This window comes from Oncorhynchus clarkii, chromosome 12 (genome assembly GCF_045791955.1).
Source record: "Oncorhynchus clarkii lewisi isolate Uvic-CL-2024 chromosome 12, UVic_Ocla_1.0, whole genome shotgun sequence".
NCBI classification, from domain to species: Eukaryota; Metazoa; Chordata; class Actinopteri; order Salmoniformes; family Salmonidae; genus Oncorhynchus; species Oncorhynchus clarkii.
Window position 1 is genome coordinate 103,451,271 of NC_092158.1, and position 20,888 is coordinate 103,472,158.

Sequence of the window (20,888 nt, forward strand, 5' to 3'; positions counted from 1 at the left end):
CTCTCTCTCTCTCTCTCTCTCTCTCTCTCCCTCTGTCTCTCTCTCTCTCTGTCTCTCTCTCTCTCTCTGTCTGTCTCTCCCTCTGTCTCTCTCTCTCTCTGTCTGTCTCTCCCTCTGTCTCTCTCTCTCTCTGTCTCTCTGTCTCTCTCTCTCTCTCTCTCTCTCTCTCTGTCTCTCTCTCTCTCTCTCCTCTCTCTCTCTCTCTCTCTCTCTCTCTCTCTCTCTCTCTCTCTCTCTCTCTCTCTCTCTCTCTCTCTCTCTCTGTCTCTCCCTCTGTCTCTCTCTCTCTCTCTCTCTCTCTCTCTCTCTCTGTCTCTCCCTCTGTCTCTCTCTCTCTCTCTGTCTCTCCCTCTGTCTCTCTCTCTCTCTCTGTCTCTGTCTCTGTCTCTCTCTGTCTCTCTCTCTCTCTCTCTCTCTCTCTGTCTCTCCCTCTGTCTCTCTGTCTCTCTCTCTCTCTCTCTCTCTCTCTCTCTCTCTCTCTCTCTCTCTCTCTCTCTCTCTCTCTCTGTCTCTGTCTCTGTCTCTCTCTCTGTCTCTCTCTCTCTCTCTCTCTCTCTCTCTCTCTCTCTCTCTCTCTCTCTCTCTCTCTCTCTCTGTCTCTCCCTCTGTCTCTCTCTCTCCCTCTCTCTCTATCTCTCCCTCTCTCTCTATCTCTCTCTCTCCTCCCCCCTCTCTCTCTCTCTCTGTCTCTCTCTCTCCCCCCTTTCTCTCTCCCCCTCCCTCTCTCTCTCTCTCCAGATGTGTGAGGATTACAGATACAGGTCTAGGTTACCTGTCCACCATGTCTTCTTTGAGGAGTCTCTACCTGCGCTGGTGCTGTCAGGTACAGTACACATTAGACCCTTACACCAGAGATCATCAACTAGATTCAGACAGGAACATAATTACAAATCATTTGTAGACTGCAAATTGACCTCAAGAAGCCCAAACAGATATAATATTGGACTAAAACACAATCATTTCAAACCTTTGTAAGAATCACATACACGTAGTTGCCAGTTCATTAGGTACACCCATCTAGTACCTAGTCGGACTCTTTGCTTTCAGAACAGCCTAAATTCTTTGGGGGAATGGAAACGTTGCTCAATTGGTATCAAGGGACCTACCGTGTGCCAGTAAAACATTCCCCACACCATTACAACACCTCCGACGATCATACCACGTTCGAAATCGCTTAAATCACATGTTTTAGGCCAATACAATTTTCAATCAAACAGTAACTGAATGCCTTGATGCCTGTCTGCCTGCTTTTTATAACAAGCCAGGACCACGTGACTCACTGTCTGTAGGAGCGAACCATTTTGGTGGGAGGTGTACCTAATAAACTGGACCTAATACACTGGGAATAAGTAGATTTACTAAATTAAAATCAATTGGAGCTGCTTTGTGTTTTACAGACTTTTATGTCAAACAATAAAATATAATGAAAAGGATTTTGTTAGGTTGGGGCCCTACACCCCTTATACTAATACACTACACCCTAGACCCTACACACTAAACCCTTTATACTAATACACTACACCCTAGACCCTACACACTAAACCCCTTATACACTACACCCTAGACCCTACACACTAAACCCTTTATACTAATACACTACACCCTAGACCCTACACACTAAACCCCTTATACTAATACACTACACCCTAGACCCTATACACTACACCCCTTATACTAATACACTACACCCTAGACCCTACACACTAAACCCCTTATACTAATACACTACACCCTAGACCCTATACACTACACCCTAGACCCTACACACTAAACCCTTTATACACTACACCCTAGACCCTATACACTACACCCCTTATACTAATACACTACACCCTAGACCCTATACACTACACCCCTTATACTAATACACTACACCCTAGACCCTACACACTAAACCCTTTATACTAATACACTACACCCTAGACCCTATACACTACACCCTTTATACTAATACACTACACCCTACACCCTACACCCTTTATACCCTATACACTACACCCCTTATACTAATACACTACACCCTAGACCCTACACACTAAACCCTTTATACTAATACACTACACCCTATACACTAAACCCTTTATACACTACACCCTAGACCCTACACACTAAACCCTTTATACACTACACCCTAGACCCTACACACTAAACCCTTTATACACTACACCCTAGACCCTACACACTAAACCCTTTATACTAATACACTACACCCTAGACCCTACACACTAAACCCTTTATACACTACACCCTAGACCCTATACACTAAACCCCTTATACTAATACACTACACCCTAGACCCTATACACTAAACCCCTTATACTAAAACACTACACCCTAGACCCTACACACTAAACCCTTTATACTAATACACTACACCCTAAACCCTACACACTAAACCCTTTATACACTACACCCTAGACCCTACACACTAAACCCTTTATACTAATACACTACACCCTAGACCCTACACACTAAACCCTTTATACTAATACACTACACCCTAGACCCTACACACTAAACCCCTTATACACTACACCCTAGACCCTACACACTAAACCCTTTATACTAATACACTACACCCTAGACCCTACACACTAAACCCCTTATACTAATACACTACACCCTAGACCCTATACACTACACCCCTTATACTAATACACTACACCCTAGACCCTACACACTAAACCCCTTATACTAATACACTACACCCTAGACCCTATACACTACACCCTAGACCCTACACACTAAACCCTTTATACACTACACCCTAGACCCTATACACTACATATACTAATACACTACACCCTAGACCCTATACACTACACCCCTTATACTAATACACTACACCCTAGACCCTACACACTAAACCCTTTATACTAATACACTACACCCTAGACCCTATACACTACACCCTTTATACTAATACACTACACCCTACACCCTACACCCTTTATACCCTATACACTACACCCCTTATACTAATACACTACACCCTAGACCCTACACACTAAACCCTTTATACTAATACACTACACCCTATACACTAAACCCTTTATACACTACACCCTAGACCCTACACACTAAACCCTTTATACACTACACCCTAGACCCTACACACTAAACCCTTTATACACTACACCCTAGACCCTACACACTAAACCCTTTATACTAATACACTACACCCTAGACCCTACACACTAAACCCTTTATACACTACACCCTAGACCCTACACACTAAACCCTTTATACTAATACACTACACCCTAGACCCTACACACGAAACCCTTTATACACTACACCCTAGACCCTACACACTAAACCCTTTATACTAATACACTACACCCTATACACTAAACCCTTTATACACTACACCCTAGACCCTACACACTAAACCCTTTATACACTACACCCTAGACCCTACACACTAAACCCTTTATACACTACACCCTAGACCCTACACACTAAACCCTTTATACTAATACACTACACCCTATACACTAAGCCCTTTATACACTACACCCTAGACCCTACACACTAAACCCTTTATACTAATACACTACACCCTATACACTAAACCCTTTATAAACTACACCCTAGACCCTACACACTAAACCCTTTATACACTACACCCTAGACCCTACACACTAAACCCTTTATACACTACACCCTAGACCCTACACACTAAACCCTTTATACTAATACACTACACCCTAGACCCTACACACTAAACCCTTTATACACTACACCCTAGACCCTACACACTAAACCCTTTATACTAATACACTACACCCTAGACCCTACACACTACACCCTTTATACTAATACACTACACCCTAGACCCTACACACTAAACCCTTTATACACTACACCCTAGACCCTATACACTAAACCCCTTATACTAATACACTACACCCTAGACCCTACACACTAAACCCCTTATACTAATACACTACACCCTAGACCCTACACACTAAACCCTTTATACACTACACCCTAGACCCTACACACTAAACCCTTTATACACTACACCCTAGACCCTACACACTAAACCCTTTATACACTACACCCTAGACCCTACACACTAAACCCTTTACACTAATACACTACACCCTAGACCCTACTCACTAAACCCTTTATACACTACACCCTAGACCCTACACACTAAACCCTTTATACTAATACACTACACCCTAGACCCTACACACTATACCCTTTATACTAATACACTACACCCTAGACCCTACACACTAAACCCTTTATACACTACGCCCTAGACCCTACACACTAAACCCTTTATACTAATACACTACACGCTAGACCCTACACACTAAACCCTTTATACACTACACCCTAGACCCTATACACTAAACCCCTTATACTAATACACTACACCCTAGACCCTATACACTAAACCCCTTATACTAAAACACTACACCCTAGACCCTACACACTAAACCCTTTATACTAATACACTACACCCTAAACCCTACACACTAAACCCTTTATACACTACACCCTAGACCCTACACACTAAACCCTTTATACACTACACCCTAGACCCTACACACTAAACCCTTTATACACTACACCCTAGACCCTACACACTAAACCCTTTATACTAATACACTACACCCTAGACCCTACACACTAAACCCTTTATACACTACACCCTAGACCCTACACACTAAACCCTTTATACTAATACACTACACCCTAGACCCTACACACTAAACCCTTTATACACTACACCCTAGACCCTACACACTAAACCCTTTATACTAATACACTACACCCTATACACTAAACCCTTTATACACTACACCCTAGACCCTACACACTAAACCCTTTATACTAATACACTACACCCTATACACTAAACCCTTTATACACTACACCCTAGACCCTACACACTAAACCCTTTATACTAATACACTACACCCTATACACTAAACCCTTTATACACTACACCCTAGACCCTACACACTAAACCCTTTATACACTACACCCTAGACCCTACACACTAAACCCTTTATACACTACACCCTAGACCCTACACACTAAACCCTTTATACACTACACCCTAGACCCTACACACTAAACCCTTTATACTAATACACTACACCCTAGACCCTACACACTAAACCCTTTATACACTACACCCTAGACCCTATACACTAAACCCCTTATACTAATACACTACACCCTAGACCCTACACACTAAACCCCTTATACTAATACACTACACCCTAGACCCTACACACTAAACCCTTTATACACTACACCCTAGACCCTACACACTAAACCCTTTATACACTACACCCTAGACCCTACACACTAAACCCTTTATACACTACACCCTAGACCCTACACACTAAACCCTTTACACTAATACACTACACCCTAGACCCTACACACTAAACCCTTTATACACTACACCCTAGACCCTACACACTAAACCCTTTATACTAATACACTACACCCTAGACCCTACACACTAAACCCTTTATACACTACACCCTAGACCCTACACACTAAACCCTTTATACTAATACACTACACCCTAGACCCTACACACTATACCCTTTATACTAATACACTACACCCTAGACCCTACACACTAAACCCTTTATACACTACGCCCTAGACCCTACACACTAAACCCTTTATACTAATACACTACACCTAGACCCTACACACTAAACCCTTTATACACTACACCCTAGACCCTACACACTAAACCTTTATACTTTATACTAATACACTACACCCTAGACCCTACACACTAAACCCTTTATACTAATACACTACACCCTAGACCCTACACACTAAACCCTTTATACTAATACACTACACCCTAGACCCTACACACTAAACCCTTTATACACTACACCCTAGACCCTACACACTAAACCCTTATACTAATACACTACACCCTAGACCCTATACACTACACCCCTTATACTAATACACTACACCCTAGACCCTACACACTAAACCCTTTATACTAATACACTACACCCTACACACTAAACCCTTTATACTAATACACTACACCCTATACACTAAACCCTTTATACACTACACCCTAGACCCTACACACTAAACCCTTTATACTAATACACTAGACCCTACACACTACACCCTTTATACACTACGCCCTAGACCCTACACACTAAACCCTTTATACACTACACCCTAGACCCTACACACTAAACCCTTTATACACTACACCCTAGACCCTACACACTAAACCCTTTATACTAATACACTACACCCTAGACCCTACACACTAAACCCTTTATACACTACACCCTAGACCCTACACACTAAACCCTTTATACTAATACACTACACCCTAGACCCTACACACTAAACCCTAGTTATACACTACACCCTAGACCCTACACACTAAACCCTTTATACTAATACACTACACCCTAGACCCTACACACTACACCCTTTATACACTACACCCTAGACCCTACACACTAAACCCTTTATACACTACACCCTAGACCCTACACACTAAACCCTTTATAAACTACACCCTAGACCCTACACACTAAACCCTTTATACTAATACACTACACCCTAGACCCTACACACTAAACCCTTTATACACTACACCCTAGACCCTACACACTAAACCCTTTATACACTACGCCCTAGACCCTACACACTAAACCCTTTATACACTACACCCTAGACCCTACACACTAAACCCTTTATACTCTACACCCTAGACCCTACACACTAAACCCGTTATACACTACGCCCTAGACCCTACACACTAAACCCTTTATACTAATACACTACACCCTAGACCCTACACACTACACCCTTTATACACTACACCCTAGACCCTACACACTAAACCCTTTATACTAATACACTACACCCTAGACCCTACACACTAAACCCTTTATACTAATACACTACACCCTAGACCCTACACACTAAACCCTTTATACTCTACACCCTAGACCCTACACACTAAACCCGTTATACACTACACCCTAGACCCTACACACTAAACCCTTTATACTAATACACTACACCCTAGACCCTACACACTAAACCCTTTATACTCTACACCCTAGACCCTACACACTAAACCCTTTATACTCTACACCCTAGACCCTATACACTAAACCCTTTATACTAATACACTACACCCTAGACCCTACACACTAAACCCTTCATACTAATACACTACACCCTAGACCCTACACACTAAACCCTTTATACTAATACACTAGACCCTACACACTAAACCCTTTATACTAATACACTACACCCTAGACCCTACACACTAAACCCTTTATACACTACACCCTAGACCCTACACACTAAACCCCTTATACACTACACCCTAGACCCTACACACTAAACCCTTAATACTAATACACTACACCCTAGACCCTACACACTAAACCCTTTATACACTACACCCTAGACCCTACACACTAAACCCTTTATACACTACACCCTAGACCCTACACACTAAACCCTTTATACACTACACCCTAGACCCTACACACTAAACCCTTTATACGCTACACCCTAGACCCTACACACTAAACCCTTTATACGCTACACCCTAGACCCTACACACTAAACCCTTTATACACTACAACCTAGACCCTACACACTAAACCCTTTATACTAATACACTACACCCTAGACCCTACACACTACACCCTTTATACACTACACCCTAGACCCTACACACTAAACCCTTTATACTAATACACTACACCCTAGACCCTACACACTAAACCCTTTATACTAATACACTACACCCTAGACCCTACACACTAAACCCTTTATACTCTACACCCTAGACCCTACACACTAAACCCGTTATACACTACACCCTAGACCCTACACACTAAACCCTTTATACTAATACACTACACCCTAGACCCTACACACTAAACCCTTTATACTCTACACCCTAGACCCTACACACTAAACCCTTTATACTCTACACCCTAGACCCTATACACTAAACCCTTTATACTAATACACTACACCCTAGACCCTACACACTAAACCCTTCATACTAATACACTACACCCTAGACCCTACACACTAAACCCTTTATACACTACACCCTAGACCCTACACACTAAACCCTTTATACTAATACACTACACCCTACACACTACACACTAAACCCTTTATAAACTACACCCTAGACCCTACACACTAAACCCTTTATACTAATACACTAGACCCTACACACTAAACCCTTTATAAACTACACCCTAGACCCTACACACTAAACCCTTTATACTAATACACTAGACCCTACACACTAAACCCCTTATACACTACACCCTAGACCCTACACACTAAACCCTTAATACTAATACACTACACCCTAGACCCTACACACTAAACCCTTTATACACTACACCCTAGACCCTACACACTAAACCCTTTATACACTACACCCTAGACCCTACACACTAAACCCTTTATACACTACACCCTAGACCCTACACACTAAACCCTTTATACGCTACACCCTAGACCCTACACACTAAACCCTTTATACGCTACACCCTAGACCCTACACACTAAACCCTTTATACACTACACCCTAGACCCTACACACTAAACCCCTTATACACTACACCCTAGACCCTACACACTAAACCCTTAATACTAATACACTACACCCTAGACCCTACACACTAAACCCTTTATACACTACACCCTAGACCCTACACACTAAACCCTTTATACACTACACCCTAGACCCTACACACTAAACCCTTTATACACTACACCCTAGACCCTACACACTAAACCCTTTATAAACTACACCCTAGACCCTACACACTAAACCCTTTATACTAATACACTACACCCTAGACCCTACACACTAAACCCTTTATACACTACACCCTAGACCCTACACACTAAACCCTTTATACACTACACCCTAGACCCTACACACTAAACCCTTTATACTAATACACTACACCCTAGACCCTACACACTAAACCCTTTCTACTAATACACTACACCCTAGACCCTACACACTAAACCCTTTATACACTACACCCTAGACCCTACACACTAAACCATTTATACTAATACACTACACCCTAGACCCTACACACTAAACCCTTTATACTAATACACTACACCCTAGACCCTACACACTAAACCCTTTATACACTACACCCTAGACCCTACACACTAAACCCTTTATACACTACACCCTAGACCCTACACACTAAACCCTTTATACTAATACACTACACCCTAGACCCTACACACTACACCCTTTATACACTACGCCCTAGACCCTACACACTAAACCCTTTATACACTACACCCTAGACCCTACACACTAAACCCTTTATACACTACACCCTAGACCCTACACACTAAACCCTTTATACACTACACCCTAGACCCTACACACTAAACCCTTTATACTAATACACTACACCCTAGACCCTACACACTAAACCCTTTATACACTACACCCTAGACCCTACACACTAAACCCTTTATACTAATACACTACACCCTAGACCCTACACACTACACCCTTTATACACTACGCCCTAGACCCTACACACTAAACCCTTTATACTAATACACTACACCCTAGACCCTACACACTACACCCTTTATACACTACACCCTAGACCCTACACACTAAACCCTTTATACTAATACACTACACCCTAGACCCTACACACTAAACCCTTTATACTAATACACTACACCCTAGACCCTACACACTAAACCCTTTATACTCTACACCCTAGACCCTACACACTAAACCCGTTATACACTACACCCTAGACCCTACACACTAAACCCTTTATACTAATACACTACACCCTAGACCCTACACACTAAACCCTTTATACTCTACACCCTAGACCCTACACACTAAACCCGTTATACACTACACCCTAGACCCTATACACTAAACCCTTTATACTAATACACTACACCCTAGACCCTACACACTAAACCCTTCATACTAATACACTACACCCTAGACCCTACACACTAAACCCTTTATACACTACACCCTAGACCCTACACACTAAACCCTTACACCCTAGACCCTATACTACACTACACTACACCTTTATACTAATACACACTACACACTAAACCCTTTATAAACTACACCCTAGACCCTACACACTAAACCCTTATACTAATACACTACACCCTAGACCCTACACACTAAACCCTTTATACTAATACACTACACCCTAGACCCTACACACTAAACCCTTTATACACTACACCCTAGACCCTACACACTAAACCCTTTATACTAATACACTACACCCTAGACCCTACACACTAAACCCCTTATACTAATACACTACACCCTAGACCCTACACACTAAACCCTTTATACTAATACACTACACCCTAGACCCTACACACTAAACCCTTTATACACTACACCCTAGACCCTACACACTAAACCCTTTATACACTACACCCTAGACCCTACACACTAAACCCTTTATACTAATACACTACACCCTAGACCCTATACACTACACCCTTTATACACTACACCCTAGACCCTACACACTAAACCCGTTATACACTACACCCTAGACCCTACACACTAAACCCTTTATACTAATACACTACACCCTAGACCCTACACACTAAACCCTTTATACACTACACCCTAGACCCTACACACTAAACCCTTTTATACACTACACCCTAGACCCTACACACTAAACCCTTTATACACTACACCCTAGACCCTACACACTAAACCCCTTATACACTACACCCTAGACCCTACACACTAAACCCTTAATACTAATACACTACACCCTAGACCCTACACACTAAACCCTTTATACACTACACCCTAGACCCTACACACTAAACCCTTTATACACTACACCCTAGACCCTACACACTAAACCCTTTATACACTACACCCTAGACCCTACACACTAAACCCTTTATACGCTACACCCTAGACCCTACACACTAAACCCTTTATACTAATACACTACACCCTAGACCCTACACACTAAACCCTTTCTACTAATACACTACACCCTAGACCCTACACACTAAACCCTTTATACACTACACCCTAGACCCTACACACTAAACCATTTATACTAATACACTACACCCTAGACCCTACACACTAAACCCTTTATACTAATACACTACACCCTAGACCCTACACACTCCTGTGGACAAGCATGTGTCTAATGAGTTAGACCTGCTCAGACTATTAGACCTGCTGCTGTCTGTCTAATAAGACCTGCTCAGACTGTCAGACCTGCTGCTGTCTGTCTAATAAGACCTGCTCAGACTATCAGACCTGCTGCTGTCTGTCTAATAAGACCTGCTCAGACTTGCTCAGACTATCAGACCTGCTGCTGTCTGTCTAATAAGACCTGCTCAGACTATCAGACCTGCTGCTGTCTGTCTAATAAGACCTGCTCAGACTATCAGACCTGCTGCTGTCTGTCTAATAAGACCTGCTCAGACTATCAGACCTGCTGCTGTCTGTCTAATAAGACCTGCTCAGACTATCAGACCTGCTGCTGTCTGTCTAATAAGACCTGCTCAGACTGTCAGACCTGCTGCTGTCTGTCTAATAAGACCTGCTCAGACTATCAGACCTGCTGCTGTCTGTCTAATAAGACTTGCTCAGACTTGCTCAGACTATCAGACCTGCTGCTGTCTGTCTAATAAGACCTGCTCAGACTATCAGACCTGCTGCTGTCTGTCTAATAAGACCTGCTCAGACTATCAGACCTGCTGCTGTCTGTCTAATAAGACCTGCTCAGACTATCAGACCTGCTGCTGTCTGTCTAATAAGACCTGCTCAGACTATCAGACCTGCTGCTGTCTGTCTAATAAGACCTGCTCAGACTATCAGACCTGCTGCTCTCTGTCTAATAAGACCTGCTCAGACTATCAGACCTGCTGCTGTCTGTCTAATAAGACCTGCTCAGACTATCAGACCTGCTGCTGTCTGTCTAATAAGACCTGCTTGGTTTTCTTATTATTAATGATAACTCGGCTTGTGTGTGTGTGTGTGTGTGTGTGTGTGTGTGTGTGTGTGTGTGTGTGTGTGTGTTTGTCCGTGTATAGGTGCAGGACTTTGGGCTACAGCACCTGTTTGGCATGAGGAGTCTACGTCTTCTCTCTCTCGCAGGTATTCACTCTCTGTGTCTCTCTGTCTCTCTCTCTCTGTCTCTGTCTCTGTCTCGCTCTCGCTCTCTGTCTCGCTCTCTCTCTTGCTCTGTCTCTCTCTCTCTCTCTCTCTCGCTCTGTCTCTCTCTCGCTCTGTCTCTCTCTCTCTCTCTGTCTCGCTCTCTCTCTGTCTCTCTCTCTGTCTCTCTCTCTGCCTCTCTCTCTCTCTCTGTCTCTCTCTGTCACTCTCCCTCTCTCTCTATGTCTCTCTCTCTCTGTCTCTCTCTCTCTCTCTCTGTCTCTCTCTCTCTCTATGTCTCTCTCTCTCTGTCTCTCTCTCTCTCTCTCTCTCTCTCTCTCTGTCTCTCTCTGTCACTCTCCCTCTCTCTCTATGTCTCTCTGTCTCTCTCTCTCTCTCTCTCTCTCTCTCGTTCTCTCTCTCGTTCTCAATTCAATCCAAGGGGCTTTATTGGAATGGGAAACATATGTTTACATTGCCAAAGCAAATCGAAATGGATAAAAAAAAAGGGAAATTATCAATAAAAAATGAACAGTAAACATTACACTCACAAAAGTTCCAAAAGAATAAAGACATTTCAAATGTCATATCATGTCTATATACACTGTTGTAGCGATGTGTTAAAGTACACAAGAGAAAATAAATAAATATGGGTTGTATTTACAATGTACATGTAGACCACATGTAGACATGTAAAGTATTCAGACCCCTTGACTTTTTCCACATATTGTTACGTTACAGCCTTATTCTAAAATGGATTAAACTGTTTTTTCCCTCCACCTCATCAATCTACACAACATACCCCATAATGACATCACAATACCCCATAATGACATCACAATACCCCATAATGACATCACAATACCCCATAATGACATCACAATACACCATAATGACAAACAAAAAACAGGTTTTTAGAATATTTTGTAAATATCACATTTACATAAGTATTCAGACCCTTTAATCAGTACTTTGTTGAAGTAACTTTGGCAGCGACTACAGCCTTGAGTCTTCTTGGGTATGACGCTACAAGCTTGGCACACCTGTATTTGGGGAGTTTCTCCCATTCTTCTCTGCAGATCCTTTCAACCTCTGTCAGGTTGGATGGGGAGTGTCGCTGCACAGCTATTTTCAGGTCTCTCCAGAGATGTTCGATCGGGTTCAAGTCCGGACTCAAGGACATTCAGAGACTTGTCCCAAAGCCACTCCTGTGTTGACTTGGCTGTGTGCTTAGGGTCATTGTCCTGTTGGAAGCTCTAGAGCAGGTTTTCTTCAAGGATCTCTGTACTTTGCTCTGTTCATCTTTCCCTCGATCCTGACTAGTCTCCCAGTCCCTGCAGGTAAAAAACATTCCCACAGCATGATGCTGCCACCACTATGCTTCACCGTAGAGATGCTGCCACCACCATGCTTCACCTTAGGGATGGTGCCAGGTTTCCTCCAGACGTGACGCTTGGCATTCAGGCCAAAGAGTTCAATCTTGGTTTCATCAGACGAGAGAATCTTGTTTCTCATGGTCTGAGAGTCCTTTAGATGCCTTTTGGCAAACTCCAAGCGGGCTGTCATGTGCCTTTTACTGAGGAGTGGCTTCCATCTGGCCACTCTACCATAAAGGCCTGATTGGTGGAGTGCTGCAGAGGTGGTTGTTCTTCTGGAAGGTTCTCCCATCTCCACAGAGGAACTATGGAGCTCTGACAGAGTGATCATTGGGTTCTTGGTTACCTCCCTGACCAAGGCCCTTCCCTCCAGATTGCTCAGTTTGGCCGGGCGGCCAGCTCTAGGAAGAGTCTTGGTGGTTCCAAACTTCTTCCATTTAAGAATGATGGAGGCCATTGTGTTCTTGGGGACCTTCAATGCCGCATAATTGATTATTTTACCCTTCCCCAGATCCCTTCCCCAGGACCTTATATAGACAGGTGTGTGCCTTTCCAAATCATGTCCAATCAACTGAATGTACCACAGGTGGACTCCAATCAAGTTTTAGAAACATCTCAAGGATGATCAATGGAAACAGGATGCACCTGAGCTCAATTTCGAGTCTCATAGCAAAGGGTCTGAATACCTATGTAAATAAGATATTTCTGTTTTTTGTTGTTGTTGTTTTTCCAAATCCATTTTAGAATAAGGCTGTAACGTAACAAAATGTGGAAAAGGTCAAAGGGGTCTGAATACTTTCTGAAGACACTCATAGGAACTACTGGCATTTGGTTTGATCACCACCACACAGTCGTTCCCTCTCTCTTCCTCTCTGCTATAACCCCTCCAGTCCAAACGCACATAGTCTGAACAGGGACAGAGGTCATCCAGGAGCTGGCATGTCCTCCTTCTGATCCATACTGAGGAAACTTCAAAGGAACCAACACACACGCACACGCACGCACACGCACACACACACGCACACACACACACACACACACACACACACACACACACACACACACACACACACACACTCTTCCTCTACCTGGCTGGGTAAATCTATATGGTATTCTATAGAAGGAGAGAGTTCAGTATATCATATCTGACTACAGTAAATGAATCATCTCTGACTACAGTACATTAGTCATCTCTGACTACAGTACATTAGTCATCTCTGACTACAGTACATTAGTCATCTCTGTCTACAGTACATGAATCATCTCTGACTACAGTACATTAGTCATCTCTGACTACAGTACATTAGTCATCTCTGACTACAGTACATTAGTCATCTCTGACTACAGTACATTAGTCATCTCTGACTACAGTACATTAATCATCTCTGACTACAGTACATTAGTCATCTCCTGACAACAGTACATGAATCATCTCTGACTACAGTACATGAATCATCTCTGACTACAGTACATTAGTCATCTCCTGACAACAGTACATGAATCATCTCTGACTACAGTACATTAGTCATCTCCTGACAACAGTACATGAATCATCTCTGACTACAGTACATTAGTCATCTCTGACTACAGTACATTAGTCATCTCCTGACAACAGTACATGAATCATCTCTGACTACAGTACATGAATCATCTCTGACTACAGTACATGAATCATCTCTGACTACAGTACATTAGTCATCTCCTGACAACAGTACATGAATCATCTCTGACTACAGTACATTAGTCATCTCTGACTACAGTACATGAATCATCTCTGACTACAGTACATTAGTCATCTCCTGACAACAGTACATGAATCATCTCTGACTACAGTACATGAATCATCTCTGACTACAGTACATGAATCATCTCTGACTACAGTACATGAATCATCTCTGACAACAGTACATGAATCATCTCTGACTACAGTACACGAATCATCTCTGACTACAGTACATGAATCATCTCTGAAAGCATTGGATTGGTGGAGACGTGGGCCAGTGGGAGTTTCCACCATGTTTCTCATACCAGTCATTTCCTGTCAAATCAGTGAAGGGAAGTGAACAAGTGCATATTTTGAAAGGAAGGAGAGATAATTGGTTACACAACCATGGGGAGAATCTTAATTGCATTTCCTTGATTTCCCCGCGTCCTCCTTCCAGAACCCATCCAATGAGAAGGTTCATCCCCTCTGTACCTTCTCATCCAAAAGGTTTTGACAAGGAGAGGAGAGAGGACATACAATTAAGATGCATGGACTTCCTGTGTTTCTCCTCTGTCCTGTCTGTCTCTGCACCACTCCTCCCCCTGCTGACCAACTCTGGTATCTCAGGAAAGCTCATTATTCAGATTGAATGGGATGTTTGGATTGCTATATGAATATAATGATAGGATGTTTAGAATGATGGAATGATAGAATGTTTAGAATGATAGAATTATATAATATTTAGAATGATAGAATGATTGAATAGATATAATATTTAGAATGATAGAATAGATAGAATGATATAATATTTAGAATTATAGAATGTTTAGAATGAGATAATAGATAGAATGATATAATATTTAGAATTATATAATATTTAGAATGATAGAATATTTAGAATGATAGAATAGATAGGACACAAGGATAGAATGGATATAATAGATACAATGATAGAATGATAGAATAGATAGAAGGAAACTATTAACTATATTAGAAACACAAGTCAGACTGGGTTTTTGTTCTCTAGACTTTTACCATCTACTGTATTAGTCTGACTTGGGTTTCTGTTATCTTTCTTCTCTCTCTGCGTCCCTCCCCATCTCTCTCTTTCTCCTTTCTCTCTTCTCTCTACCTCCATTTCTCTGTTTCTCCTCCCTCTCTCTCACCCCTATTTTCCCCCTCTCTCTCTCGTGCTCCTCTCTCCACCTCTCTCTCTATCTCTCTCTCTCTCGCTCTCGTGCTCCTCTCTCCACCCCTCTCTCTCTCTCTCTCTCTCTCTCTCTCTCTCGTGCTCCTCTCTCCACCTCTCTCTCTATCTCTCTCTCTCTCTCGTGCTCCTCTCTCCACCTCTCTCTCTCTCTCTCTCTTGTGCTCCTCTCTCCACCTCTCTCTCTCTCTCTCTCGTGCTCCTCTCTCCACCTCTCTCTCTATCTCTTTCTCCACCTCTCTCTCTCCACCTCTCTCTCTATCTCTCTCTCTCGTGCTCCTCTCTCTATCTCTTTCTCTATCTCTCTGCCCCCCCAGGTTGTCCACTCCTAACCACTACAGGTCTATCTGGTTTGATCCAGATTCAGGATCTAGAGGAGTTGGAGTTGACCAACTGTCCTGGAGCCACAGCCGAACTCTTCAAGTACTACTCACAACACCTGACACGCTGCATGGTCATCGAGTAGCCCCTCCCCCGCCCCCGGATCCCCATCACACACCCCTCTAACCTACCACCTTATCCAACTACCAACTGACCTGCCTACCAATCCCCGACCCCAACTACCCCAACTATCGACCACTCCCTTACTTCAGCCCAACGAACGCAGAGGAGGAATGATGACGATGTCGATGGAGCCAGCCAGGATCTCTGCTCCAGCCAGGATCTCTGCTCCAGCCAGGATCTCTGCCCCAGCCAGGATCTCTGCCCCAGCTTGGATCTCTGCTCCAGCCAGGATCTCTGCTCCAGCTTGGATCTCTGCCCCAGCCAGGATCTCTGCTCCAGCCAGGATCTCTGCTCCAGCCAGGATCTCTGCTCCAGCCAGGATCTCTGCTCCAGCCTGGATCTCTGCTCCAGCCAGGATCTCTGCCCCAGCCAGGATCTCTGCTCCAGCTTGGATCTCTGCTCCAGCCAGGATCTCTGCTCCAGCTTGGATCTCTGCCCCAGCCAGGATCTCTGCTCCAGCCAGGATCTCTGCTCCAGCCAGGATCTCTGCTCCAGCCAGGATCTCTGCTCCAGCCAGGATCTCTGCTCCAGCTTGGATCTCTGCTCCAGCCAGGATCTCTGCTCCAGCCAGGATCTCTGCTCCAGCCAGGATCTCTGCTCCAGCCAGGATCTCTGCTCCAGCTTGGATCTCTGCTCCAGCCAGGATCTCTGCTCCAGCCAGGATCTCTGCTCCAGCCAGGATCTTTGCTCCAGCTTGGATCTCTGCTCCAGCCAGGATCTCTGCTCCAGCCAGGATCTCTGCTCCAGCCAGGATCTCTGCTCCAGCCAGGATCTCTGCCCCAGCCAGGATCAACCAGGGAACGTTTACAGGAAAGAGGGATAAACTATGTAAAATAAAAAAGGGAATGTATTGTATTGGAGGGATGTGAGCGCAGAGGGATGTTCTGTACAGACCAGATAGGACAGTTTAACATGGCTGTGATGGACTCAAAATGGAGAAAGGGATAAGTCTGGGACACACACACACACACACACTGTACACACACACACACACACACTGTACACACACACACACACACACTGTACACACACACACATACACTGTACACACACACACACACACACTGTACACACACACACACACAATAGGGAACTCCAACAGACGACCAGACTTAGCGGTGACACGGTGCCATCTCCGTGTCTCTCTGTGTGAGAATGGGGGGACGTCAGACCCTCTCCTCTCCTCCATCTCCGTGTCTCTCTGTGTGAGAATGAGGGGGACGTCAGACCCTCTCCTCTCCTCCATCTCCGTGTCTCACTGTGTGAGAATGAGGGGGACGTCAGACCCTCTCCTCTCCTCCATCTCCGTGTCTCTCTGTGTGAGAATGAGGGGGACGTCAGACCCTCTCCTCTCCTCCATCTCCGTGTCTCTCTGTGTGAGAATGGGGGTGACGTCAGACCCTCTCCTCTCCTCCATCTCCGTGTCTCTCTGTGTGAGAATGGGGGTGACGTCAGACCCTCTCCTCTCCTCCATCTCCGTGTCTCTCTGTGTGAGAATGGGGGGACGTCAGACCCTCTCCTCTCCTCCATCTCCGTGTCTCTCTGTGTGAGAATGGGGGGGACGTCAGACCCTCTCCTCTCCCCCATCTCCGTGTCTTAGCAAAGGACTAAAGAAGAAAAATGCCTCTGTAGAATAACGCGACAGAGCTGCACGCTTTATCCGCTCGTTGTCATGCCGATTCATCTCTCTCTTTTTGTTGTTGATATTACTACTACTATTATTATTTTATTTTTGTAAACATTATTTTGGGAATCTGAGGACAACTGACAATGAATTCCTGTGCGGAGGGAGGACACGTGTCTGAGGCTTTTACAGTACAGGACCAGGACAACTACACTACCCAGGAAACACTGGGGTTTTTTTGGAAGGTCAATCCTGATGATTCTACCCAGAGGTCACCTGATCAGACCCTGCAGAGGTCAGGGTCAGGACAGACTGAGACTACAGAGACTCTATTCCACTTTACATACACTAGCTGATGCTGATTGGTTAAGCTTGGCCTTACCAACCATCCTGTTTGCCATTCCATTCTGTATGTCAGTTTAATATTAGTGGTTAGATGGGAGAGGAGGGCCGTTATATAAATCCTATGTGCCATGGTTTTACCTCCCAGCATCATGACTTACTTCAACGTCTTGATGCTATGTACCTCCGTTTACACTGTCCGTTACAGTAATACACACACACACACACACACACACACACACACACACACACACACGGTCGTTGTGTCTCTGAATCAACTCAACACAAGCTGACTCTGTGTGTGAAACTGAGGACGTTCCACAACGGTGAGCGAGGGAACGATGGCCTCCTGTTATATTGGAGATTTAAGACCAGGCTAACAACTGATACAGGGTCAGATATTTTGACTTTCTCCTAATGGGCAAGGTTAGGATGTGGGTAGAGCAAGCTGATCCTAGATCTGAGAATATGAGTCCCCTAATGGTTAACGTTAGGATGTGGGTAGAGAGCAAGCTGATCCTAGATCTGTGAATATGAGCAACGTCTACCCTGACCACTACTACGACTGAGCCCTTTACCCAGCATGCTTTGTGGTCCTCATTCAAGATGGCGGCTCTGTCAAAGGGCCAAGTTTTACAGTCCTTGTACTAACCTCATTTCTATTCTAAACTTCACCTGGTGAACCAGCTCTCCTTACTGCTGTGTGTGTGTGTGTGTGTGTGTGTGTGTGTGTGTGTGTGTGGGAGGGGGGGGGGGGGTCCTCAGCTTGCTTCCTTCTGAGGATTTGTTTCATAATGACATCCAGGTTGAGCTGACTGTAACAGTTGATTCATAATGACATCCAGGTTGAGCTGACTGTAACAGTTGATTCATAATGACGTCCAGGTTGAGCTGACTGTAACAGTTGATTCATAATGACATCCAGGTTGAGCTGACTGTAACAGTTGATTCATTATAACGTCCAGGTTGAGCTGACTGTAACAGTTGATTCATAATGACGTCCAGGTTGAGCTGACTGTAACAGTTGATTCATAATGACGTCCAGGTTGAGCTGACTGTAACAGTTGATTCATAATGACATCCAGGTTGAGCTGACTGTAACAGTTGATTCATAATGACGTCCAGGTTGAGCTGACTGTAACAGTTGATTCATAATGACATCCAGGTTGAGTTGACTGTAACAGTTGATTCATAATGACGTCCAGGTTGAGCTGACTGTAACAGATGATTCATAATGACGTCCAGGTTGAGCTGACTGTAACAGTTGATTCATAATGACGTCCAGGTTGAGCTGACTGTAACAGTTGATTCATAATGACATCCAGGTTGAGTTGACTGTAACAGTTGATTCATAATGACGTCCAGGTTGAGCTGACTGTAACAGATGATTCATAATGACGTCCAGGTTGAGCTGACTGTAACAGTTGATTCATAATGACGTCCAGGTTGAGCTGACTGTAACAGTTGATTCATAATGACATCCAGGTTGAGCTGACTGTAACAGTTGATTCATAATGACATCCAGGTTGAGCTGACTGTAACAGTTGATTCATAATGACGTCCAGGTTGAGCTGACTGTAACAGTTGATTCATAATGACATCCAGGTTGAGTTGACTGTAACAGTTGATTCATAATGACATCCAGGTTGAGCTGACTGTAACAGTTGATTCATAATGACATCCAGGTTGAGCTGACTGTAACAGTTAATTCATAATGACGTCCAGGTTGAGCTGACTGTAACAGTTGATTCATAATGACATCCAGGTTGAGCTGACTGTAACAGTTGATTCATAATGACGTCCAGGTTGAGCTGACTGTAACAGTTGATTCATAATGACATCCAGGTTGAGTTGACTGTAACAGTTGATTCATAATGACGTCCAGGTTGAGCTGACTGTAACAGTTGATTCATAATGACATCCAGGTTGAGCTG

General features: G+C 43.8%; 1 protein-coding gene across 1 annotated transcript in view; it reads left to right on the forward strand.

Moving 5' to 3' along the window:
* LOC139422604 (F-box/LRR-repeat protein 16-like) overlaps positions 1-17,135 on the forward strand; it is a 31,752-nt gene extending 14,617 nt beyond the window's left edge. The window contains exons 5-7 of the mRNA XM_071173750.1: positions 739-823; positions 12,136-12,199; positions 16,802-17,135. Of these exons, the coding sequence (XP_071029851.1) occupies positions 739-823; positions 12,136-12,199; positions 16,802-16,950 (298 nt within the window). The 3' untranslated portion in view covers positions 16,951-17,135. The remainder of the gene's footprint in view (positions 1-738; positions 824-12,135; positions 12,200-16,801) is intronic.
* Positions 17,136-20,888: the final 3,753 nt, after the last annotated feature.